At 37.6% G+C, this 17,091-nt stretch overlaps 1 protein-coding gene across 1 annotated transcript in view; it reads left to right on the forward strand.

The window, feature by feature from the left end:
- C11H1orf185 (chromosome 11 C1orf185 homolog) overlaps positions 1–17,091 on the forward strand; it is a 48,547-nt gene that overhangs the window by 5,404 nt on the left and 26,052 nt on the right. The window contains exon 2 of the mRNA XM_074381538.1: positions 13,781–13,886. Coding sequence (XP_074237639.1) covers positions 13,781–13,886 — 106 coding nt within the window. The remainder of the gene's footprint in view (positions 1–13,780; positions 13,887–17,091) is intronic.

Raw genomic sequence — 17,091 nt, forward strand, 5'->3', positions numbered from 1 at the left:
TTGAAATTTTATGCAATTACTGTAACTATAAGGTTTAAACACTTTTAAATGTGGGAAGAAACACTTTGATAGCATAAGATGAGAGAAGTCATCTGAAGTTAAGGATAGTGCTACATGGGATTGAAAACTTGAGCAAAAAGCCAAGGTTTAGAATACCTGCAGTACATTTATAGTTCATTGAGAATAAAAAGTCAAATAAGCTGACTGAAGATGAAATCCTACTCCAAAGAGTTAAAGAAACTAACAGCAGATATTCTTGGGTTTGCAGGATGAAACAGAAGAAGCAACTTGCTGAAGAGCTGAAACTTTCTTTGCTATTAATAATAAGGCAACATGGGTCGGGCAGGTTGGCTCATGCCTGTAATCCCAGCACTTTGGGAGGCCGAGGCGGGCAGATCGTGAGGTCAGGGCTGCGAAACCAGCCTGGTCAATATGGTGAAACCCTGTCTCTACTAAAAATACAAAAATTAGCCAGGGCTGGTGGCTCATGACTAATCCCAGCTACTTGGGAGGCTGAGGCAGAAGAATTGCTTGAACCCAGGAGGCAGAGGTTGCAGTGAGCCAAGATTGCACCACCACACTCCAGCCTGGGTGACAGAGGGAGACTCCATCTATAATAATAATAATAATAATAATAATAATAATAATAATAATATAACAAAACTGACTAAAATCAGTTGAAACCAATATGGCCAACTATAGTTTGCACAGAATGAGTTTGCTGACATTACAGCCTGAATTTCCACCATATGTTTCATATTAACTCCCTCTGAATTTGCACATGGGACGCATGAGAGGGCATGAAGAGATAAGTACACATGCCTGAGGACTTTCCAGACCTCCTTTTCTTCTGCCAATCACATACTAATTTCAGAATGCTCACCCTGAACCTTTTCTAATAAAAATACTGCCTTGAAGCCAGCATAGGGAGACAGATTTGAGTTGGACTCCTGTCTCTTCGTTGGTTGACTTGCAATCAAAAGCTTCTCTTGGCTGGGCACAGTGGCTCATGCTTCTAATTTTTGCAGTTTTGGAGTCTGAGGTGGGAGGATCACTTGTGCTCAGGAGTTTGAGACCAGCCTGGACAATATCGTGAGATCCCATCTCTTAAAAAAAAATTTTAATTTAAATTAGCTGGGTGTGGTGGCATATGCCTGAAGTCCCAGCTACTTGGAAGGGTGAGGCAGGAGGATTGTTTGAGACTGGGAGATCGAGGTGGAAGTGATCCACCATCAAGCCACTGCACTCTAGGCTGGGTAACAGAGCAGAGCAAGACCTTACCTGGAAAAAAAAAAAAAAGAAGAAGAAGAAGCATTTCATTTTCCTTTTCTCAAAAACCCGATTTGAGAAAATTGGTATTTGCTGCAATCACATTGGGCAGTGAGCCTTTTTTACTTGATAACAAAGATATACATAATTCATTGGATTTAGTTTACTTTAAAAATAAGCCGACCAGGCCAGGGGGCTCATGCCTGTAATCCCAGCATTTTGGGAGGCCCAGGCGAGCAGATCACCTGATGTCAGGAGTTCAAGACCAGCCTAGCTAACATGGTGAAACTGTCTTTACTGAAAATACAAAAATTCACTGGGCATGGTGACGGGTGCCTATAATCCCAGATACCTGGGAGACTTGAACTCACATAAATGATTAGATTACGAAACGTGTATTCACAGTTCATCAAGAACAAAAAGTCAAATAAATTTGTGATGAAATATATATAGTATAGTAATGGATCTATAATTTCAGAAAGCTGAAATGTTGCCCTTTTTTGAAAAAAAAAAAATGGTAGCTTATACCCCATAAGTACTGCCTTAGTGGCATACTGTAAATCCTGATATACTGTGTTTTCATTTTTTTTTTTGCTGAAAATATTTTTTATTTTCCTTTGAGACTTCCTCTTTAGAATAATGATTATCTAGAAATGTGTTATTTAGAAGTTATGATAGTTTTCAATGATTTCTCTGTGTTAGATGTTAATGTATCATGTGCACTTAAAAAGAATATGGATTTAGCTCCTGTTGGGTTGAATGTTCTATAAATGTCAGTTAGATCCAGTTGATTGATGGTAGAAACATCAATACGTGGCTTCCATGGTTTCCCTGGAGATCATCTCCATCCCAGTCAGCCTAAAGGGAGAAAGAGCATGAAGAAAATTGCCTGGAATGTTTTTATGACATCACTTCCACTCAAATTCTATTGGTTAGAACTCAGTCATATGGCTTCACCTAATGGTATGAGAAGCCGGATCATGTAGTCTAGCTTTTTGCCTGGGAAAAAGAAGAAAATGTATTTAGGCGAACAACCAGAAATCTCTTTCTATTCTCTGGAAGTGCTCGTATAAGATAAGAAATACTTGAATCATGGGTATACAGTAGAAATTGTAAAGTTATTGGGGCCTTCTATTTTCTTTGGGGGAAATTTTGTATTCAGTTTAGTGGATAACATTCACATATGTTTTCTTTTTTTATTATTGAATCCATTTTCTGAGGATATATATGTTTTCTATTACTTCTTGAGTCACTTTTTATAAGTTACTTATTAGGTATATATTATTTTGCGTAAGTTTTAAAATGTATTAGCATAAATTCATTGAAAATATTTATTTTAACCTCTGCTTTATCTGTAATTATGTTCTTTCTTCATTTTTAATTTTAATTATTTATGCCTTCTATTTGTTTCATTTGGTTAATCTTACTAGAGATTTGTCCATTTTATTAGCGTTTATCAAGATCATAAATTTTATTTCATTAATTTCTGTTCTTTATTATTTTCTTCCTCTACTTTCTTTGGGTTTATTTTGCTGGTCTTTTTCAACTTGTAATGTGTATGCTAGGCTCATTCATTTTCAAACTTCTTTTCTAATATATGCATTTAGGGTTACATATTTTCCTTAAATTTGGTTCCAGCTGTGTTGCTATGAGTATTTATGCATAGTATTTTCATTATTATTTAGTTCTGTGTATTTTCTAGGTTCCACTGATTTCTTCTTTAACTAATGAGTTATTTACAATGTGATTTTAAACTTCCCCTAGCACAAGAGCTTTTCTTAGGATATATTTCAGGTTGTTAACATAGAGATTAATTGCATTATTGGCAGAGAACGTGATATATATAAAATAACAATTTTATAAAACTTGTTGGGTCTTGGCCAGGTACAGTGGCTCACACCTGTAATCCCAGCACTTTGAAAGGCAGAGGTAGGAGGATCACTTGAGACCAGGAGCTCAAGACCAACCTGGGCAACATAGAGAGACTCCATCTCTACAAAAAATTTAAAAATTAGCCAGGCATGGTGGCACACATGTGTAGTCCTAGCTACTTAGGAGGCTGAGGTGGGAGGATCAGTTGAGCCCAGGAGTTTGAGACTATGGTGAGCTATGATCATGCTACTGCACTCCCGCCTGGGCAACAGAGTGAGATCTTGTCTCAAAAAATAAATAAATAAAATAAGAACCCCATAAAAACCACAAAACAAACAAAAAGTTGTTGAGTCTTGTTTTATGGCATGCTAAGTTTCAGATGTCTTTTTTTTTTTTTTTTTTGGAGACTGAATCTTACTTGGCCACCCAGGCTGGAGTGCAGTGGCACAATCTCGACTCACTGCAACTTCTGCCTCTTGGGTTCAAGCAATTCTCCTGCCTCAACTGCCCTACTAGCTGGGACCAGAGGCACACACCATCACTCTGGTTAATCTTGTGTATTTTTAGTAGAGACAGGGTTTCACCGTGTTGGCCATGTTGGTCTTGAATTAATGACCTCAGGTGATCCGCCTGCCTTGGCCTCCCAAACTGCTGGGATTACAGGCATGAGCCCCTGTGCCCAGCCATTATGTTATTAATTTCTTATAACATTATCTTATTTATTCCTTGCTGTAATTCTGTGAGATAGTATGATTCTCATTGCTTCAAGTGAGAACATTAAGATTCATCCAGTATAATAATTAGCTTTTCAAAATTCACAGATCCAGTTAGGCTTATATCAGATCAAAGCAGATATCAACTATAAACAATCAATATGGTCCACTTTATATACTGGCTGCATATCAGCCCTGCATATATTTCATTATAGATTTTTAAATCTCAGAGTAAAGATTAATTCTTATTGTAAGTAGCTTTTATCTCCCTGTGCCCCCTCCATACAGTGTTTCACATATATTTGCTGTTCAACAGATATTTGTTGATTGGACTAAACTACTTATATACAGCATAAACCTAAGAATGAAATCTGACAAAACTCAAGAAGAGCAAAATAAACAGGTAGTTTGTGAATACTCAGAAATAAAAGCAGGACTTATAGTTCTGGAAACATTGAAAAAAATAATCTGAAAATATTCCTGGTACAAGTACTTAGTACTTCTGATTTAATATATAGATCTATAACAGATAAATATGTAACACATAAATATATAAATATGTGAATATAGACAGGCTGAGGAAGAAGGACTTACAAACGCAGTTATAGAATTGGGAGTTACAGACATTAAAGCAAGTGAAGGAGAAAAGTCGGTAGTGACCTTTTGATTTTGTGTTGATGAAGTTATTAATCACTGTGGAAATAGAAGTAGTATGTAAGTAGAAATTTTTATTTTAAGAAGTTTGGCTATAGCCGGGAGCGGTGGCTCAAGCCTGTAATCCCAGCACTTTGGGAGGCCGAGGCGGGTGGATCACGAGGTCAAGAGATCGAGACCATCCTGGTCAACATGGTGAAACCCCGTCTCTACTAAAAATTCAAAGAAAATTAGCTGGGCATGGTGGCGTGTGCCTGTAATCCCAGCTACTCAGGAGGCTGAGGCAGGAGAATTGCCTGAACCCAGGAGGCGGAGGTTGCAGTGAGCCAAGATCGCGCCATTGCACTCCAGCCTGGGTAAGAGCGAAACTCCGTCTCAAAAAAAAAAAAAAAAAAAAAAAAAAAAAAAAAAAAAATTTGGCTATAAATGGTAAGGAAAGGCCCAATTGTAAGCTGCAGGGTGCTGTAGGGAGAGAGTTTATTTATTTTCAGATGGAAAAGTCATAATCAGGTTGAAGACTTAATCCCTTTGACTAGGCTATTTCTTACAGTCTAAATCTTAAGATTCGTCTCAGGTGTCATTTCTAGACAACTACTTTTGCATTGGGCCAAACTCCTTGTGTTGTTATAGCACTGTAAACAGGTTATTCTCATAGCACTTAGGACATTTTAAGGAACACAGATGTTTAAATGACTCGTTCTCTTCCAGACTGTATGCTCCATTTTTTTTTTTTTTTGAGACCGAGTCTTGCTCTGCTGCCCAGGCTGGAGTGCAGCAGTGCAACCTTGGCTCACTGCAACCTCTGCCTCCTGAGTTCAAGCAATTCTGTCTTAGCCTCCCAAGTAGCTGGGATTACACATGCCAGCCACCAAGTACGGCTAATTTTTGTGTTCTTTTGTTTTGTTTTGCTTTTTAGTAGAGATGGGGTTTTGCCATGTTGGCCAGGCTGGTCTTGAACTCCGTACCTCGGGTGATCTGCCCACCTCGACCTCCCAAAGTGCTGGGATTACTGGCATGAGCCACCACACCTGACCTGTTACTTATCTCTGAATTATCAGTTCTTGGCTAGTATTTGGCAATAGAAAATTATCAGGCAATGTTTAACCATGCAGCCTAAAAAAAAAAAAAACTTTCTCCTATCTTTCTTTCATAAGATCTTCCTATGTTTTTATTTTGTATTATTCCATTATAACACCCATAATACTTTGAAATTGAACTTTAAAAATATGTATGTCCTTCCTACTAAGCAACATACTTGAGGAGAAGAACCTTATATGATTCATTTTTTAATACTAGCATTTATCATTCATTCATTGAATATTTAATCATTTATTGAGTAACCAGTCATTCTAAACTCTGAGAATAGAATAGTGGAAAAGGCTTATATTCTATTGGTTCTAAGAAGACAGACAATAGACAATAAACCAATAAATAATATTGTTAATGATTATTATTAAAGATAAAGAAATAGGGTGATAAAATAGTGACTATTGAAAATGGGTGGGATCTTACTAGGGCTAAAAAAAAAAAAAAAAACAGAAAATGGGAAGTTATTACTTAAGATAGGATACTTAAGAGGGGAGTCAAAAAAGTAAAAGTATGACCTTTGTGTATAACATTACTTTATGATATATATTGACTAAACCTTCAGAGTAGGAGCAGACTTTAGTGATTAGACAGTCATGCCTTCTCATTTTACAAATTCATTTAGACAGAAAGCAAGACTTGTTGAAGGTATTTGCAAATATGTAATTTATCTTTCCCGTGGTAAAATGTTTTGGAAACTTTCATGTTCTTTACATCTCATTGAAATTCCCCTGAGAGGTAAATGATTCTTTTAAACCAAGGACTGGAATGGTGTACTAGTCACACCTATTTTCTGTCCTAATGGAGAATTTTTAAGGAGGGGACAGAGAAAAGGGCAGAGATTCTCAGAGGTGAGGTGAAAGCTAAGTGGGCTATAAACACAGTGATACAAATATAGAATGTGCTACAAGGAGACTTGTAATATCTAAATAGATGAGTCAGGAATTATACATGAAGCATTAAATTTTTTCTGATTTTTCTAAGATATTCATGGTAGAAAATTTAATATACAGAAAGGTTTAGAGTGAAAATTTTACCTATAAGCCCTTACCCCAGGAATAACCAATGTTGATTATTTTCTTTATATAAATAACGTTTCCTCTCTCTCCCACTCTTTTTTTTTTAAGAAAATTGAAATTATATTATGTCTATATATTTTTAAATATTTGAGAAAAGGAAATCAGCCTTGGCAAAAAAGTGAGACCCTGTCTCTAATAAAAGTCAAAAGATTACCCAGGAATGGTGACACGTGCCTGGAATCCTAGTTGTTTGGGAGGCCAAGGCAGATGGATCCCTTGGGCCCCAGGAGTTCAAGGTTGCAGTGAGCTATGATTGTGCCATTGCATTCTAGCCTGGGCAACAGAGTCAGACCCTGTATCCAATATATATTGGAGAAAAGCAGAAAAATGAAAAGGAAACAGAATAGCAAACACCCATGTAATCTCCTCATAAATGAACATTTTTTTTGCTCATGTAAGCTTCAGATTTAAAAAAAAAAAACACAGATTTTTAATTTGTTTTTTTCTTTTTGAGACAGAATCTCACTCTGTTGCCAGAGAGAGTCTCACTACAGGCATTTGCCACCACTCCCAGATAATTTTTGTATTTTTAGTAGAGACAGGGTCAGGCTGGTCTCGATCTCCTGACCTCATGATCTGCCTGCCTCGGCCCCCCAAAGTGCTGGGATTACAGGAGTGTGCCACCGCGCCTGGCCCAGATCTGTAACTTTTTTTAAAGAACTTTAATATTGCACATGGTGGCTCATGCCTATAATCTCAGCTACTCAGGAAGCTGAGATGAGAGGATGGTTTGAGGCCAGGAGTTCAAGACCAGCCTGGGTGATACAGAGAGACCCCCCCCTCCAACTTACACGCCACTCCATAAATGGCTGCTCCAAAGGTAGTGAGTCTCAATTGACTGTTCACAGTCAGTTGCAGATCGAACTTTTTGTTCAGTTCTTTCTCCTCTTATCACTACTGCACTTGGCTAGTCTAAAAAAGTGTTTAAAAAAAGAAAAAGAAAAGAAATATTACAGATAAAGTATAAATTTGTGTTCTATCTACAGTGCCATCTACCTCTTTCCCCACCGAAAGACAATTAATATTAAAATTTGGTGTACTTTAATACTTTTTTATATTTAATTATTAAAACGGTATTATTTTGTGTTTTCTTTAAATGTACATAAGTGAAATCAGTACATAGTTTGAATCATTGAATACACATTTATGGAACTTGCTTTTTTCACTGAACTTTTTTCAGTTTTATTCATGCCAATACATATAGATCTAATTTATTGATAAGTCATAAGTGGTAAGTTTGATGAGGTTTCAGTCAACAGACCCATAGAAGCAACACCCAGATCAAGAAACAAAACATTACCAACATCCCAGAACTCCCCTGATGTCAGTGTTTGAGCTTTATGTCTGCCTTCTTTTGCTCAGCATTAGGTTTATAAAATTTTTCCATTTTGTTGTGTGTATTTGTAGTTTATTCTTTCTCATTGCTGCAAATATTTTGTTTTCTTTAATTAATTCAACTTTTAAATTTATCCATTTAACTATTAATGGGCATTTGGGCAGTTTCCAATTTGTAGGCTATGTCAAGTAGTGCTCCTATAAATATTTCAGTACATATTTTGTGAACACATGTATGCTCCTCAGTTGGGTATTTGCCTAAGAGTTGAATTGCTGGATTATAAGAATGCATGTGTTCAGCTTTTATAATAGTGCTAAACAGTTTTTTTAAGTATTTCACTGAATCACATTCTCACCACCAGTGAATGAGAGTTTGGCTACTCTGCCTCCTTACCGGTACTTCATATCTTCTTTTTCATTGTAGGCACTGTATATAGTGGTCATAGTATCTCATTGTGATTTAATTTTCATTTCCTTAATGATTAGTAACATATTTACATGTTTATTGGCCATTTAGATTTGCTTTTGTGATATTCTTAAAGTTTGATTTTTTTTCGTTGACATAATTGTGCATATTTATGGGGCACAGTGTGATATTTTGGCACATGTGTACAATGTGTAATACTCAAATCAGGGTTGTTGGGATATCCCTTACTCAAACATTTATTTTTGTATTAAGAACATTACAATTCTTATCTTCTAGCTATTTTAAAATATATAATACATTGTAATTAACTATTGTCACCCTGCTCTGCCATCAAACATTAAAGAACATATTCCTTCTAACTGTATGTTTGTACCCATTAATCAACTTCTCATCATCCTCCCCTCCCCCACTCCCTTCCCAGCCTCTGGTAACCACCATTTTACTCTCTTCATGAGATCCACTTTTTAAGCTCCCACATATGAGTGAGAACATACACTTTTTTTTTTTTTTTTTTTGAGACGGAGTTTCGCTCTTGTTACCCAGGCTGGAGTGCAATGGCGCGTCTCGGCTCACCGCAACCTCCGCCTCCTGGGTTCAAGCAATTCTCCTGCCCCAGCCTCCTGAGTAGCTGGGATGACAGGCACGCACCACCATGCCCAGCTAATTTTTTTGTATTTTTAGTAGAGACGGGGTTTCACCATGTTGACCAGGATGGTCTCGATCTCTCAACCTTGTGATCCACCCGCCTCGGCCTCCCAAAGTGCTGGGATTACAGGCTTGAGCCACCGCGCCCGGCCATACACTTTTTATCTTTCTGTTCCTGGCTTGTTTCACTTATGACTTCCATGTTGCTGCAAATGTTTCATTTGTTCTTAGGACTGAATAATATTTCATTGTGTATATATACCACATTTTCTTCATTCATTCTTTCATTGTTGGACACCTAGGTTGATTGCATATCTTGGCTATTGTGAATAATGCTGCAATAAACATGGGGTTACACATGTCACTTTGGTATACGATTTCCTTTCCTTTCTTTTCCTTTGGATATATATCCAGAAGTGGAATTGCTGGATAATATGATAATTTTATTTTTAGATTTTTTAGAAAACTCCATATTCTTTTTCATAATGGCTGTACTATTTTGCATTCCCACCAACAGTCTATAAGGATTCCCCTTTCTCTGCGTCCTTGCCAAATTTGTTTTTTGTCCTTTTGGTAATAGCCATTCTAACTGGGGTGAGATAATACCTCACAGTGGTTTTGATTTGCATTTCCCTGATAATAGTGATGCTGAACATTTTTTCATATACCTGTTGGCCATTTATATGTCTTTTGAGAAATGTCTATTCGGATCAACTTCCCATTTTTAATCAGATTATGTTTCTTTGCCACTGAGTTGCTTGAGTTCCTTGTGTATTTTAAATATGAATCCCTTGTTAGATGAATAGTTTGCAGATATTTTCTGCCTTTCGACAAGTTGTCTCTTCACTTTATTGTTTCCTTTGCCATGCAGAAGGGATTAGTTTGATATAATCCCATTTATTCATTTTTGCTTTTGTTGTTTGTGCTTTTGAGTTTTTATTCATAAAATCTTTTCTCAAACCAGTGTCCTGAAGCATTTCCCCTATGTTTTTTTCTAGTTGTTTTATAGTTTGGGCTCTTACACTTAAGTATTTAATCCATTTTGAGTTGATTTTTGTATATGGTGAGAAATAAGATTCTTCTGCAGATGGATATCCAGTTTTCCCAGCAAGAGGTTGTTCTTTCCCCAATGAGTGTTCCTGGCACTTTGGCAAAAATAAGTTGGCTGTAGACATGTGGATTAATTTCTGGGTTCTCTATCCTGTTCCATTGGCCTATGTTTCTGGTTTTATGCCAATGCTATGCTGTTTTGGTTATTATAGCATTGTAGTATATTTTGAAGTCAGATAATGTGATACCTCCAACTTTGTTTTTTGTTTGTTTGTTAGTTGGTTGCTCAGGATTGCTTTTGCTATTCAGGGTCTTTTGTGGTTTCATACACATTTTATAATTTTTTCCTATTGCCGTGAAGAATTTCATTGTTAATTTGACAGGAATTGTATTGAATCTGTAGATGGTTTTGGTTATCCTTGGTAGGGATCATTTTGGATCTGTAGATTGCTTTGGTTACCCTTAAATTTTTAACATCTGTATTTAACTGTTTTTCTAAAAAAAAAAAAAAAAAAAAAAAAAATCAAAAGATATTCACTGTCTCTATTCCTTACCCAATCTAGATGATAAAGTCCCTTAGCAACATGTAAATTACTACCATTCCCCCACTTACCAGTTCTATTCTATTTAGCCTCAATTTGCCTCATCTGTTTTCTCATATGTAAAGTACAGAAATCATAAAATTTGGAGAATTAAATAATGTTATTAAAGCACTTTGAATAGTGTCTGGCATATGGTATTTGCAGTATAAATGTTAGATATATTTTTCGTATATAGCATCACTATAATTTATTTGACTTCCTAATTTGGGGCATTTAGAGTTTTTAGGTTACAAGTATCACTATGAGAAATAATCTTATATAACCTTTTTGTATCACTAATTAATTCCTGAATGTAGACATTTCTTTTTTTTTTTTTTTTTTTGAGACGGAGTTTCACTCTTGTTACCCAGGCTGGAGTGCAATGGCACAATCTCGGCTCACCGCAACCTCAGCCTCCTGGGCTCAGGCAATTCTCCTGCCTCAGCCTCCTAAGTAGCTGGGATTACAGGCACGCGCCACCACGCCCAGCTAGTTTTTTGTATTTTTAGTAGAGACGGGGTTTCAGCATGTTGACCAGGATGGTCTCGATCTCTCGACCTCGTGATCCACCCGCCTCGGCCTCCCAAAGTGCTGGGATTACAGGCTTGAGCCACCGCGCCCGGCCCTCGAATGTAGACATTTCTGATCTCAAAGAAAACTAAGATTTGACAGGCACTATCTTGAAGCTGGCAATTACTTAGAAAACAATACAAATATGGAAACAACAAAAGTCTTTATCATGTCATTTTCTTAGAGAAACTTGATAGTATATTCACACAAAAGATCTTCAATTAGTTTTACCCTCGATCTTTTGCCAAAATAATATACTCTTCAGTTATCTTAAGGTTCAAGCTGTAAAGCCTCCTATGAAACCTTTCTTTCTGGGCTGGGCTCGATGGCTTATGCCTGTAATCCCAGCACTGTGGGAGGTTAAGACAGCTGGATCACTTGAGGTCAGGTGTTTGAGACCAGCCTGGCCAACATGATAAAACACCACATCTACTAAAAATACAAAAAGTAGGCCGGGTACGGTGGCTCACACATATAATCCCAGCACTTTGGGAGGCTGAGGTGAGTGGATAACCTGAGGTCAGGAGTTCAAAACCAGCTGAGTTGACATGGTAAAACCCTGTCTCTAGTAAAAATACAAAAAATTAGCCAGGCATGGTGACAGATGCCTATAATCCCAGCTACTTGGGAAGCTGAGGCAGGAGAATCACTTGAACCCAGGAGGTGGAGGTTGCAGTGAGCTGAGATCACACCACTGCACTCCAGCATGGGCAACAGAGTGAGACTCTGTCTCAAAAATAAATAAATAAATAATACAAAAATTAGTTGGGTGTGGTGGCAGGCGCCTGTAGTCCCAGCTACTCAGGAAGATGAGGCAGGAGAATGGCTTAAACCCAGGAGGCAGAGGTTGCGGTGAGCAGAGATCGCTCCATTGCACTCCAGCCTGGGTGACAGAGCAAGACTCTGTCTCAAAACAAAAAAACAAAAAACAAAAAAAAAAACCAGAAAGCTTTCTTTTCTTCTTCTTCCTCTTCCTCCTCCTCCTCCTCCTCCCCTTCTTCTTCTTCTTGTTCATCTTTGTCTTCTTCTTTCTTCTTTTTTGAAAGCTTTCTACAGTTTACACAGATTTCAGAATCTTAATGAAGACTTGACCAACCTATAATTACCCCATGCCTTCTTCATTCCTAATTATTTTTAATACATACCAGAATTACTATAATTTGTAGCAGTGATAAGATAATGGGGAAAAAAAAACCCCAGAGGACTGGCTTTAATTTGCTGCATAACCTTAGTTCATTACCTTTCTTTCGTGGAGCTCAATTTTACCGTCTGTAAAATGAAGGGTAACACCATATAATTCCTACAGGCATTTATGCTTTCATTTTATAATGTTTTCATTTAGTTTTCTTTCTTTTTGTCTTTTTTAAGAGAGACAGGTTTCACTTTGTTGCCCAGACTATAGTGCAGTGGAGTAATTTTAGTTCAGTGTAACCTCAAACTCTTGGGCTCAAGCAATCCTGCCACCTCAGCCTCCCGAGTAGCTGGGACTAACAGGCAAGTGCCACCACATCTGGGTAATTTTTTCTTTTTCTTTTTCTTTTCTTTTTTGTTTTTGTTTTTGTTTTTGAAACGGGGTTTCACATTGTGGCCCAGGCTCAAGTGCAGTGGTGCTATCTCGGCTTACTGCAAATTCTGCCTCCCAGAGTCCAGTGATTCTCCTGCCTCAGCCTCCTAAATAGCTGAGACCACAGGCACTTACCACCATACCAGGTTAATTTTTGTGTTTTTAATAAAGACAGGGTTTCACCGTGTTGGCCAGGCTCTTCTCAAACTCCTGACCTCAGGTATTCCGCCCTTCTCAGCCTCCAAAAGTGCTGGGATTACAGGCGTGAGCCACTTGCCCAGACCCTGGTTAATTATTTTTTAATTTTTTGTAGAGATGGTGTTTCGCTTGTGGTCAGGCTGGTATCCAACTCCTGGCTTCAAGATCCTTCTGCCTCAGCCTCCCAAAGTGTTGGGATTACAGGCATGAGCCGCTACACCCATCCTCATTTTACCTTTTAGATAAAACTTGTAAAGATTTCTAAGATCTTAAGAATTCCTCATATTTGTTGCTTTATTACCCTTATCTGCCTCCTTATAAAGACTGATAATACAAATCTTAAAATGAAAAGTGTCTTATGTTGGAGGGCTGCCAAGAATGAGACTGGAGAAATTAAAAAAAAAAAAAAAAAAAAAAAAAACCCTAGACTGAGAAGGAAGAAAAACAGATAACAAGGTGGTGGCAGCTGTACAAACACAAACAAAACCAAGGTTTCAAACACTGGCGTTGTCAAAGAAATGTGTCCTGGGCTGTGATCATCAGGAGGCCCTGTGTAATTCTCCAATCCAGGGTCTTGGAGTTCATTAGAATTCTTGGGACTAGAATTCCCATCTCCCAATCTCCTGATTAATATCTTAGCACTACACCATGTGGTATCATTTGAAGTACATCATTTAATTTTACCTAGAGAATGAAAATACATGCATGAAATAATCTTTTGTAATTTATTTGTATAGGTTTTTTTAATTACTTAACCTATTTTCTGGCTGCTGGCGCTGTTATTTTGGGAATTGGTTTCTTTGCTTTGGCATCAGCTTTGTGGTTCCTGATTTGCAAACGAAGGTAAGGTTTATTCGAATATTTGTCTAACCTTTTTTCCTTTTAAAACTTCAATAAAGGACTTTTTCAAATGGTAGTAAACTCTAATAAATATGATAGTATTGGTTGTGTAGTTTGGAATTTGGTCCCCCCTTTGGTTGGGGATGGAAGGCTTTACATTTTTTAAGTAGCCTGAAAAAAGAAGTACTGGTAATAGCAATGTTCACGCATTAAAATTTTGAAGGATAACAAGACAGACTTTATTTTCTTCCTTCCTCCCTCCCTCCCTCCTCCCTCCTTCCCTCCCTTCCTTCCTTCCTTCCCTCCCTCCTTCCTTCCTTCCTTCTTTTTTCTTCCTTCTTTCTTTCTTTCTTTTTGACAGAGCCTTGCTCTGTCACCCAGACTGCAGTGCAGTGGCATGATCTTGGCTCACTGCAACCTCTGCATCCTGGGTTCCAGCGATTTCTCCTGTTTCAACCTCCAGAGTAGCTGGGATTACAGGCATGCCTGGCTATTTTTGTATTTTTAGTAGAAACGGGGTTTTGCCACATTGGCCAGGCTGGTCTCTAACTCCTGACCTCAGATGATCTGCCCACCTCGACCTCCCAAAGTGCTAAGATTACAGGCATGAGCCACCACGCCCGACCTTTATTTTCTAGAAGACATCGGTTTGATTGCAATGTAAGGTGAAAAGTTTTTAAAAATTGACTCCCAACTTTAGAGATTGAAAACATTACAGAAAAGGAAAGTTTTTCTTCAGGAGATACTTAAGAAAAAAGCTGACAGAATGCCCTGGTATGGTCTAAAAGTGGTCTTCTATCAGAAACAGAAAAAAAGATTATTTACCACCTTAACTCCTTTCAACTGTAAAATTTGGTGTTTCTAATTATTAAATTGTTTCAGATTGGGTGCCGTGTCTCATGCCTGTAATTCCAGCACTTTGGGAGGTCAAGGCAGTCCGATCACCTGAGGTCAGGAGTTTGAGACTAGCCTGGCCAAAATGGTGAAACCCTGTCTCTAGAAAAAATACAAAAAAAAAAAAAAAAAAAAAAAAAAATTAGCTGGATGTAGTGGTGCATACCTGTAGTCCCAGCTACTCTGGAGGCTGAGGCAGGAAAATCATTTGAACCCAGGAGGCAGAGGTTACAGAGAGCCGAGATCATGCCATTGCACTCCAGCCTGGGAAACAAGAGTGAAACTCTGTCTCAAAATAATAATAATAATAATAATAATAATAATAATAATAATTTCAGTGTTTACATTGTCTAAGGTTTAAAACATATAAATTGTAACATAATCTTCCCACACAGTCTTCCAGTGTTACCTGTCTCAAATGAATACACAATACCCATCTACATTCACTAGTCAGAAACCTAGAAATTATTCACTTACTCATTCTTCCAACAAATATTTATTAAGTGCTTGCCATTGTTCTAGGTATTAAGCATACAACTGTGAACAAGTTAAACAAGTTTCTGTTTCATAGATTTGCAATGCCACTAGCAGGGGACAGATAATAAACAAATAAAGTAGTCAGGATATGTGTGTACTAAAGTAGGTTGTATTTAATCTAAGACCTAAGTTAGAAGGAACCAGATGTATGAAGACTTTGTGCAAGAGCTGTCTAAAGTAAAAGCAGAGCAAATACAAAGACCCTAAGGAATGGTCTTGACATATTTAGCAAACAGAAAGAAAGCCAATGTGAATAATCTGCAGTGTGAGAGGAAAACAATCATGAGATTGAAGAGGCATGTAAAGGCCAGATCATATTTGTAGGCCAGAATTTGTAGGCTAGAATATGGAGTTGGATTTTATTAGTGCCATTGGGAGGTTCTAAACAAGGGGAATAGCATTGTCATAGTAGCTAATACTGAGTGCTTTCTACATAGGTACTGTTCTAAGTGCTCCATATGTTATCTCATTTAGACTTAACCCAATGAGGTAGAAGCAATATTATTTCTATTTTATAGACTGTCCTAGGCAGAGTGTGATGACTCATGCTTGTAATCCCAGCACTTGGGGAGGCTGAGGTGGGTGGATCACTTGAGGCTAGGAGTTTGAGACCAACCTGGCCATCAAGGCAAAACTTTGTTTCTACTAAAAACACAAAAAATTAGCCAGGCATGGTGGCACATGCCTGTAATTCCAGCTACCCAGGAGGCTGAGACACAAGAACCCTGGAGGCAGAAGTTGCAGTGATCCAAGATTGCACCATTGTGCTCAGCCTGGATGACAAGAGAGACTCTGTCTCAAAAATACATAAATAAAGACTATTTTATAGCTGATTTACATTTTAATAACTGTTTAAAATTGAGGTTTAGTTTACATACAAGAAAGTGCATGGATTTGAAATGTACAGCTATCAGTTTCAACAAATACACACCTATGTAACCACCACTCTATCAAGATAAAGAGCTTTCCCTTAGCCTGGAAAATTCCCTTATGTTCCTTTCCAGGCATCACTCCCAATCTCCTACCTTAGAGGTTAGAATTATTCAGATTTCTATCGCCGTAGATTAATTTTTCCTGTTCTTGGATTATATGGACTTTTTATGTCTGGTTTTTTTTTTTCACTCAACATATTTTCCAGGACGGGCACAGCGGCTCACATCTGTAATCGCAACACTTTGGGAGGCTGTGGAGGGCAGATCTCTTGAGGTCAGGAGTTCGAGACCAGTGAACAGTGAAACCTGTCTCTACTAAAAATACAAAAATTAGTCAGCACGGTGGCACATGCCTGTAATTCCAGCTACTCGGGAGGCTGAGGCAGGAGAATCACTTGAACCTAGATGGCAGAGGTTGCAACAAGCCAGGATCATGCAACTAAACTGGAGCCTGGGCAACAGAGCAAGACTCTGTCTCAAAATAATAATAATAATATTTTTGAGATTAATTTATGTTGCATTTATCCAGCCATAGTTCATTGCTTTTATTGAGTAATATTCCATTTGATGAATACACCTTGGTTTGTTTATCTATTCTTTTGTTAATAGACATTGGGGTCATTTTGTTTTTAGCTCTTAGGAAAATGGCTGCCGTGAACATTCTTGTTTAAATCTTTTGTACATGTACTTTCACTTTTCTTAGGTAAATATCTAAAACTAGAATTGTTGATTCATATGATTAGCTTTATAAGAAACTGCCAAACACTTTTCCGAAGTGTGTATACACTCCCACCAGCAATGTATGAAAGTTCTGATTTATACTTTTTAAAAAATATCTTTATGTC

The sequence above is a fragment of the Saimiri boliviensis genome, chromosome 11 (genome assembly GCF_048565385.1).
Source record: "Saimiri boliviensis isolate mSaiBol1 chromosome 11, mSaiBol1.pri, whole genome shotgun sequence".
Lineage (NCBI taxonomy): Eukaryota > Metazoa > Chordata > Mammalia > Primates > Cebidae > Saimiri > Saimiri boliviensis.